The 10060-nt window shown below is 42.0% G+C and overlaps 2 protein-coding genes across 2 annotated transcripts; one reads left to right on the top strand and one right to left on the bottom strand.

The window, feature by feature from the left end:
• Positions 1-526: 526 nt before the first annotated feature.
• LOC133796090 (uncharacterized) lies at positions 527-3763 on the bottom strand. The gene is made up of 2 exons (XM_062233573.1): positions 725-3763; positions 527-550 (listed from the first exon to the last, which is right to left on the bottom strand). Exons 1-2 carry the CDS (start codon positions 3761-3763, stop codon positions 527-529), a joined length of 3063 nt encoding a protein of 1020 aa, XP_062089557.1.
• Positions 3764-7188: 3425 nt separating this feature from the next.
• On the top strand, positions 7189-9617 carry LOC133798487 (uncharacterized). Its single transcript, XM_062236771.1, has 3 exons — positions 7189-7337; positions 7519-7624; positions 8879-9617. The coding sequence occupies exons 1-3, from the start codon at positions 7305-7307 to the stop codon at positions 9022-9024; spliced, it is 285 nt and encodes a 94-aa protein (XP_062092755.1). The 5' UTR covers positions 7189-7304; the 3' UTR covers positions 9025-9617.
• Positions 9618-10060: the final 443 nt, after the last annotated feature.

The raw sequence follows: 10060 nt of genomic DNA, 5'->3' as shown, positions 1-10060 counted from the left end.
GGTCGGCCAAATCAGCATAGTCAGGGCAGATTAGACTGCAAAATGGCTGGCCGTAGTTCCCTGTGAGCTTAGTCAAGTCAGATTAGAATGCGGTACAAAATCCAGTGAAGCGTGCACGCAGAAGCGGTAGGATCTTGTACATATGCTGTGTGTAGTGGCCTTGTTGCCATGAACTGTTGAGATTCAATCTGGTTCCAACGTGCAGGGTGCGAACCTTGCTATTTTTTATCATCGCTCTTTGTTTATTGAAGCGTAGGCATGTGTTTTGAGATGTAAGTCATGCGGTGTATGTGGTGGCGATTTGATGCATTAGGTGACTGTTTATTTATAGCCATTGTGGTAGGTGGTTTTTGAGTACACGTGATTAACGTTACAAAGTTAGGTGAGGATATAATTGAGGAACCCCCTTGAGAAAAAAGTGAATTACCACGTGTCGGACTTAGTGTAATGTGGCTGAAAATAACGTCAAGGAATTGAATACATAAGAGAAATTTAAAAGCATGTGAAAAAATGGAAAGTTGTTGTATTACTTTTGAATTGCACAGTACAGCTATTAGCAATAGTATTGCTTTAAAGACATTGAATTCCAAGTACGGGGTACGATTTTCCCACTACGTACATTCTTTAGAGTGTAAGACCCTCTGCCTAATACTTTGATGATTTGGAAAGGCCCTTCCCAGTTAGGCTCTAGCTTCTTTTTGTTGCCAGTGGCCTTACGCAGAACCCAATCTCCCTCTTGAAATGTGCGTAATTGGACCCTTTTGTTGTAGTAGCGTTCTGCTACCTTCTGATAATTTTCCAGTCTCATTTGGGCCATTGTACGTGTTTCTTCTAGAAGGTCTAGGTTGTGCAGTAATTGAATGGTGTTCGCTGTTGGATCAGATGCAATCTCTGTCCGAAGTGTAGGGAGACCGACTTCTGTTGGGATGATAGCTTCTGTTCCATAAACCATGGCATAGGGAGACTCCCCCGTGGAGGATCTTTTTGTTGTTCTATAAGCCCATAATACTTTCGGTAGTTCTTCTACCCATGCTCCTTTTTTGTCTTCCAAATTCTTCTTAATGTTGGCAAAGATGACTTTGTTGGAAGCTTCTGCTTGACCATTACCCTGTGGGTAAGTAACAGAGGCGAAGCTTAGCTTGATCTTGTACGTGTCGCATAGTTCTTGTACCTTTGCATTTTGGAACGAAGTGCCGTTGTCGACGACTATCTCCCAGGGTATTCCAAATTGACATATAATATGTTTCCAGATGAAGGACATAGTGTCTGTTTTGCTGACCGTGACGTACGCCTCTGCCACAACCCATTTTGTGAAGTAATCAGTGGCTACAAGAGCATATCGTTTTCCACCAACGGCCTTAGGAAGTTCACCTACTACATCCATTCCCCATTTTGCAAAAGGCCAAGGTGCAACAATGGAGTGTAGGGTTTGAGCAGGTTGATGGATGGTGGGTGCAAATCGTTGGCATTTGTCACATTTCTTAGCATAATCTCGTGCCTCTGTCATCATGTACGGCCAGTAATATCCTGCTGTAAGCGCTTTGTGTGCCAAGCTTCGTCCCCCTGTGTGATTTCCGCATGCCCCCTCATGTATTTCTTCTAACAATTTTTTAGCTTCTGATGGGCGCAAACATCGCAGATACGGGCCATTGAAAGATTTTCGGTACAACGTGCCATGGATCATGGAATAGCGTTGTGCCCGAAGGCGCAGAAGTTTTGCATCTTTCGGATTAGGTGGGAGCTCGGAGGTGGTCAAATACTTGATGATCGGATCTATCCAGCATTCAGGTTCGGATGAGGTGGAACAGACTTCCATATCTTTGCTTGATCGGCTTAAAGATATGGAGGATTGGCGTGTGCACGCTCCTGCAGAAGCTAATTTGGCAAGGGCATCGGCCTTCTGATTTTGCTCCCGAGGTACTTGTGTGAGGTCGAACTGGCGAAAATGCGACCGTAAAACGGTTGCCTTCTGTAGGAGGCTAGCCAGATGGGGTGCTTTGGTATCGAAATTCCCAGCCACTTGCTCTATCATAAGCTGCGAGTCGCCTCTGACGTTTAGACGCTGGATTCCCATTTCACGTGCGAGTTCCAAACCATAGATCAGTGCCTCATATTCTGCTTCATTATTCGTCGTGGGCTGCTCTAAACGAATGGCTTCTTTGATTTTTAGGCCCGAGGGAGCTTCTAATACGACGCCAATACCAGCCCCTTGGGAATTGGATGCTCCGTCAGTGTGCATTGTCCACAACCATTGATCTTCTGATTCTAGTAATTCTGGCAGGGTATCAGGAGTGAACGACTGAATTTCAACCAGGAAGTCAGCGAGTACCTGCCCCTTTTTAGCTTTTCGCGGTAAAAACTGAATATCGTATGTCCCAAGCTCTATGGCCCATTTAGATAACCTTCCAGAAAGGTCGGGCTTGCTCAGCACCTGCTTTAATGGATAGTCCGTATATACGATGATTGTGTGGCTTTCAAAGTATTGTCGTAACTTCTTTTTGGCCGTGAGGAGTGCGAGTGCCAATTTTTCCATCATGCTGTATCGGGTTTCAGCATCTAACAACATCTTGCTGCAGTAGAACACTGGCCTCTGACGATTGGCTTCTTCTCGAAAAAGAACGGAACTTACAGCGAATTGTGAGACAGACAAATATAAGAATAAATCTTCATTAGCAATAGGTGAACTCAATATAGGAGGAGAGCTCAAGTAAGTCTTCAATTCGTCCAATGCTTTTTGCTGTTCTGGTCCCCAGGAGGTGTTGGTGGACTTCTTTATGCACTGCAAGAAGGGTTGGCAGCGGTCTGACATTCGTGATATGAATCGACTTAATGCTACTAACTTGCCGGCTAGAGCCTGTATGTCTCGGATGGTTCGGGGTTCCTTAATTTCTGAGAGGGACGCAATCTGAGTTGGGTTCGCCTCGATGCCCCTCTGACTGACGATGTATCCCAAGAACTGTCCGGAGGATACCCCGAAGACACATTTTGTGGGGTTTAACTTCATTTTATAAGCATCAAGGACGTCGAAACATTCCGTCAAGTTGTCTATATGTGAAGAGCTTTGTTTGGACTTGACGACCATATCGTCAATATAAACCTCCATATTTCTCCCGAGCAATGAGGAAAATAGCTTGTGCATCAACCTCTGATATGTCGCGCCTGCATTCTTTAGACCGAAGGGCATAACTTTGTAGCAGTATAAACCATCTTCTGTTACGAATGCTGTATGAATCCTATCCTCTGATTTCATGGGGATCTGATTGTAGCCAGAGTAGGCGTCGAGGAAGCTCATTCTTTCATATCCTGCCGTGGTGTCTATCATCTGATCGATCTTTGGTAGAGGGTAGCTATCTTTGGGACAGGCTTTGTTTAGATTTGTGTAGTCTATACATACTCTCTTTTTCCCATTCTTCTTTGGGACCACGACGGGGTTGGCAAGCCAACTGGGGTATAAACATTCTTCGATTGCCTCCGTGCTCAGGAGCCATTGGACTTCCTCTTGTATGACTCGATTGACCTCTGGAGCGAATCTCCTCTGCTTCTGCTTGACGGGTGGGAAGTAGGTGGAGATATTCAAGCTGTGGCTCATAACAGAAGGGTCTATTCCGGGTATGTCGTGTGGCGTCCAGGCAAAAGTTCTCATTTTGGTTTGGAGAAATCGTATGAGGGCTTGCCTCTCATCTTGTGAGAGCTTGGTACTGACCAGGACTGTTTTTGAAGGGTCGGCGTCATCCAGAACCACTTGTTCTAAAGTATCTAGCATAACTTGGGGCTTTTCTTGGTCTTCTCCTAGATTGATTCCTTTTAGGCACGCGGGTAGGTACTGCTGTAATTGCTATTTGTCAGGAGAGTCTTCATGGGAGGCGGAGGCAGAGCTACTTATTTCCTTTAAGGTAAGGAAGCACTTTTTGGCCTGCTTCTGGCAGCCTTTGATATCGACGGTGTATCGGCCATTGAGAGATTGGCATCGCATCACCTGATGTAGAGTGGAGACTACCCCCCACATTCGGTGGATCCAACCCCTCCCCATGATGGCGTTGTAGCTCGTGGCGGAGTCTATAATAAGGAAGTCTACTGGCAAGGTGCGTTCTGCAGCTACCACAGTTAACCGAACGACGCCCTTTGGATAGACTCTCTGGCTATTGAAACCCAAAACGGGCATGGTGGAGGGTCGGATCTGATTCTCCTCTAGTCCCATTTTCTGGTAGGCTTCCCAGAAGAGGATGTCGACCCCACTGCCCCCATCGATCAGAACTCTGCCCAGCTGGCAGTGGTCAACTTGTAAGGAAATGACGAGTGGATCGTCATGAGGTAGGTGGACGCCCTTCAGGTCTTCGTTAGTGAAGGTAATAACAGAGGCTGTGTAGCTTCTTTCTTCTGAAGTGACGAGATTGACCACGTGGCCTAATGATTTGTACCGCTTCACTCGTTCTTCCATCCTTTTATGGATTTTAATTGCATGGTCTTGATTATCGGTGGATTCTATGATTCCGTGGATCATAGGGACTTGTTTAAGAGGCTCCAGGGTGCTGTCAAAGGCTGTGTGTACGGGGTCTGACGCCTGCGGAGTGGGGGCAGAAGCTGTGTTCTGCCGCGAGGCGCCTGGTCTGTCTGTCTCCTTGATGTATTGGGTAAGCCGCCCACTCCTCATGAGGGCTTGGATCTAATTGTTCAGATTGTGGCATTCAGCGATCGTATGACCGTGATCTTTGTGGAAGAGACAGTATTTGCTTTTATCCCTTCTGTCAGATGGAGTGTTAATTTTGTAGGGTTCTCGCCAGATAGGCCTATCTTTATTCTCTTCATAAATGACTTCTTGCGGGACGGTGTATTCGAAGGATGGGTATCGCGATGGCTGACGATCTTGTCTGGGCCTTTTGCCTTCCTTCGTATGATCCGTTTGGTTCCGCTTCCTCTTGTCATCCCTGACAGGTGGTGGAGGGTTATTCGCTGGGGGAGCAGAGATAAGTGCAGTCTTCTTCTGCGCGCGCTCTCGAAATTCTAATACTCTGAAGACGCCCTCGGCTCGGGTCTGCACGTCTGCCATATCATATGGTGGTGTCATAGTGAGATTCTCATGCAAGAGTGACCCCACCTGCAAGCTCTTGACGAAGAGATTTGCTGCGGTGAGTGGGTCGACGTCGTGGATTTAATGCACGAGGTCAATGAAACGCTGTAAGTATGCCTTTGGATGTTCATTCTCCCCTTGTTCGATTCGATAGAAATCGGCCATTGTTCTGGGAGCCTCTCAGTTCGCGCTGTATTGCTGTAAGAAGGATCGTCGGAGATCACTAAAGTTGTTGAGTGATCCGGCCTTTAATTGTCGGAACCATACTAGAGCCGGCCCGGAGAAAGTCGTGGAAAAGACTTTGCATTGTATGGCTTCGTTATTAGCTTCTAACGCCATCTTCTGTTGAAATTGAAATAGGTGGTTTAATGGGTCTCCCTTTCCGTTGAATGCAGGTAGGGAAGGGATGGCGAAGTCCCGAGGTTTTGGCTCATTCAGAATCCATTCCGAAAAAGGCAATTTTTCAGTGGTTCTTGAGACAAGATCCAAATGTTCGGTGGCGTAGGCGGATCGTCCGTCTGTGAACTTCTGCATCATTTCCCTCATCATGTCTTGTTTCCAATTGTCCAAGAAACAGATCGAGGGAACACAACCTTCTGAGGGAGAATCGTGTGCGACATGAGGTATGGTGCGTTGAGGCCGGACGTCGGTTGTTGGCTGAGCGGGTCCAGTGGGTTCTGCTTCGGCTCGCCCATGCGCGCCAGAGGTTGGGGCTTGTCGCCCGTCGGTCCCAGAGGATGGGGGGATGGCTTGGGACTGCCCGTTACCTGGGTTCATGTTGTGAGGTGGGGAATTGACATGGTCGACTAGAACGTCAGTTCTGTCGGAATCAAGATTCTCATGGGCTTGGGTGTTGCGAGTTGTGTCAGTGGACCTGCGGAGCTCAGCAATCTCTGCTTCGAGCCTGGCTTGGGCTTCGGTTAATGTCTTGATTGCCTCGTCGGACCGCTGCTGGCTTGCTTCCAGTAGACGACACATTCTCTCGATCTGGTCGCTCATGTCTGCCGGAGGGACGTTCTGTACAACCGGGCCCGAAACTCCGTTGCCTTTGGGTGGCATGACTTCTGAGTTTGCAGTGGATCTTGATTTCTTGGTTCGACGACGTGGCTCAGGCCGAAACGTTTATCGATTCCCACAAACGGCGCCAATTGTTGGGGCAACAATTTGTCTTTCTGTAAATGGAAATAAAGATCCGACAATGTTTTGACGTCTTGCTTCTTTTCCGGTGATGAAACCTATCTCGGACTCGTCGGGATTGTCTGCAAGAAAGACACTCTGATGCCTAAGTCAGTTACAAATTCAATTCCTTTTTTCTTCTCAAAATCTCATATTTATAGGATATAGTATACCCAACAGTTAGTTGGTTCAGTTAGGTCCTGCAAAGGAGGAAGGAGAATAACTGAATTTCCCTCCAAAAATACCAACTTTTAAAATGACTCGCTCAAAGGTCAGAGGTGCGGACAGCATCTGACCTACAGCTTCTGCCTTCGGAATATCCCTTTGTCTAAACGCTCCGCTTTGAATATTTGATAAATGAGGCAAGTATTTCCGGGCCGAACATTTTGGACCCAACAAGCTGATAGTAATAAGTTTACTATTTGATATATTCGTACGTACATATACCAACGCCAGAGCAAGTAGCCAGAACAAGGTCTATTTTCAAAATGAAATCTTGGAGGGTGATGTCTATTGTATATATTATTATATTATATGACCTATATGAAAGCTTGGCACATCAAGGTATGGGCAAATTTTGTATGGTTGCATAGCATAATAACAGAGAAAAATTATGCAGGAACACTTTGATTCTTAACGTAATGTTTTGTTATTAGTTCAAGTCGGTAATTGGCATGGTGTGGGAGAGACCTAAGCTATGAATAGGAGCACGCCATCTGCTTGCAAAACGTTTGTCCGTTTGGGTATTTTCGGTAGAGGAAGGCCCCACTAATCACGTGGGAGGGAGATGTCTAAAGCCAGTCCTATAAGACAGAAATGGTAATTTACAAATCTCCTCTAATCGCTTCTCAACCAATTATCATCTATCTCCCACGTGGGACCTTGGCCCCACCATACCACCATCTCTCCCCCTTTTATATGTCAATCTTATTCGTTTTGAAATTGCGCAAGAAAATTTTGATTTCTCTCTTCTTCCTTCTTCATTCTTTTATTAAAGTTACAGAGAGAATAGAAAGAATACTAGTAAGTTGAGATCACAGACTAATAATATAGAGTGGTCATGGGAGACTCTTCAGCTTCCTACATACACATGGTAAGTTAATACTAGCATACTCTTTCGTCATATTGATATTTATACATATTTTCATTCATATCTATGTGATCAAATACGTGATTACTTTGCTATTTTTTTTTTACTTGTTGGGGTTGATATATTGATCACTTGGTATACATACATAAAATAAATGTTTATGTATATATATATGCATGTACAGGTGCAACACCTAATAGAGAAATGCCTGATTTTCCGTATGACTAAAGAGGAATGCATGGAAGCCCTGTCTAAACATGCAAATATCAAGCCTGTCATCACTTCCACTGGTTAGTTTCTCTCCTCAAACCCTGTCTCTCTTTGTTCTCATATCTTGAGTTGTGCATGCATGCAATTAAGAACGTAAGAAAATATTTGACAAGCACATAGGCAAGGCAACTCATCCTGCTCTATGAACGCAGCAAAAAAGTCACATCATGCAATTTTTAATCATCTTTTCTGAGATATAGGTCAACTTTTAATCATCTTTTCAGAGAAATCTCACATGCAATTTTTTAATTAAGCTCATTTAAATATACCAACAATGAAATAACTAATAATAAGTAAGCTTGAGCTTACATATTCACAAGTGTCCAGTATACTTGATGAAGATGAACACATCAAGTATATATATGGCTAATTAAAACATAATAGACTTAGCAGATCTTGAAAGAGCCTAGCTAATTTCACTAATTTTGTGTTAAGTCAGCAACTAAAGCACATTTTTATTGTTAATTTCTTTGTAGATCGTTAATTTTATGCAGCTAGCTTTTGCTAGATGAAGTCACAGAGAGATGGCCCAATATTTGTGCTATATATATATATCGTTAGTTTTGGCTTAGTAATAGTATAGGAGCTCCAAGATAAGATTAAATGAAATTAGAGTAGTACTTGTACTATAATGAATTCAATCAAGCAATCTTGGTGTGTGTGTATATGATCATCAGTATAGTGATAAATACAGTGATCTATCATGATGTGTCATGAATAAAAATCGATCACTCATCTCTAAATTTGATATCTCTCCAACTAGCTAGTTTCACAAAAGCGACATCATTTTTTTTTAATTATTAGTGCTTTTTGATATATATTAGTTCTTTATGTATTAATACAAAGTAAGTGATGTCACATTTAAAAATAGTTAAGGCATCCATGATAAAGACAAAAAAATATTAGGGTCACGACACTATTCTACTCTAGTATACATAGTAATTATATACGAAAAAGAAGAAGAAAAGAAATAGAGACCCGTTAGATCTCATATTAGATCTAGATATATAGATGATAGAACTGATGAATACGCTGCCACATGTATGATGATAGTTGTATTTGTATCATATATAATCTTATAAAGCAAAAGACCAATCGGGAGAGAGAGAGAACCTTTTAGTCAGAAATTTTAGATATGTCTTCAGTTTTTGTCTGTAGTATTAATGTATTATATATATATTGGTATTGGTATTGGTATTGGTATAGATTAAAACATACGATGATATGTAAGAAGTGATGAATTTCTATTATATATGTTAAATTAAATGGCGCAGTATGGAATGAACTAGAGAAAGAGAACAAAGAATTCTTCGAGGCATACACAGAATCCCAAAGCAAAGAAGACAAAATGTCCGAGGAAGAGACAAGCCAAATGATACAGAAAATGATTTCGGATTCAGCCAAAGATTCCGACGACTAAAAACATATGTATATATATTTATATATACGCCACTCGATCGAAAATGATCTGACTTCTCTGGAGTTCTGGTAGGTAGGAAGGCATCTTTAATTAATTAATTGCTCTCTGTCTCTGTAATTATGTCCAAGGTAGCATCCAGCCAAAACCACATAGGGACTCATCACATGAATACCCTATACGTACGCCTACTCATCATCTCTGCTGCTATGTCCACATACTCACACAACAAGTTTCAGATCATCATTACGGGGTCCCCCTTACGCATGTTAAACGCTTCTTCATTTTTCTTTACATAATAATATGTGTAGTGTTGTGTTTGTGTGTATATATATATAATATGCATACATCATCATTATTTAATCAAAGTATATATTATTATTACTATTATCGTGCTTGGACGAGAGCCAATTTAGTTAGTAGTCTCTTAATTAGTTATATTAATATTTCAGTATTCCCTACATTAAAAATTCTGTGGCCACGTGCTCTTATTATAATTCTCTTGGATGGACCAATATAGCAGAGCTACACGTGAAACTATTGTACAATACAATATACGATTGAATATTCTTAGTAATTGTTGTTTCTGTAGTAAATATTACCGTGTAAAATCCTTTAGGCCCGACTTAAAACAAAGTTTTTCGGCCGATTTTTTTTTTTAAATACATTGCGGTTTTGTAGTAAGAGTCGCAGTATATAGACCACAGAGAAAAAAATTTTAAAAAAAACCACTAAAAAAAAGGGGGTCTTTTCTATGCGGTTTATTTAAAATAACCACACAGAATTTTTTTTAATTATTTTTTAGCGTGATTTTACATATTTTTCAATTATGATTATATAACGTCTCTAATTTTATTAATTATTATTATATATTTAAATTTTAGAAATTTTTTTTAGTAGGGCCTTCAAAAAGAGCCTTACCGTAGGATTTTTTTGTGTTCTCAATTTTTGAACAGTTTTCAGCGCGATTTTTTTTTATGATCGTGTATATTGTAGTTATTTAGAGCATCTTGCAAATTTTCAGAAAATTCTGAATAAT

The sequence above is a fragment of the Humulus lupulus genome, chromosome 8 (genome assembly GCF_963169125.1).
Source record: "Humulus lupulus chromosome 8, drHumLupu1.1, whole genome shotgun sequence".
Taxonomy (NCBI): domain Eukaryota; kingdom Viridiplantae; phylum Streptophyta; class Magnoliopsida; order Rosales; family Cannabaceae; genus Humulus; species Humulus lupulus.
This window is presented reverse-complemented; position numbering and strand designations above follow the sequence as displayed.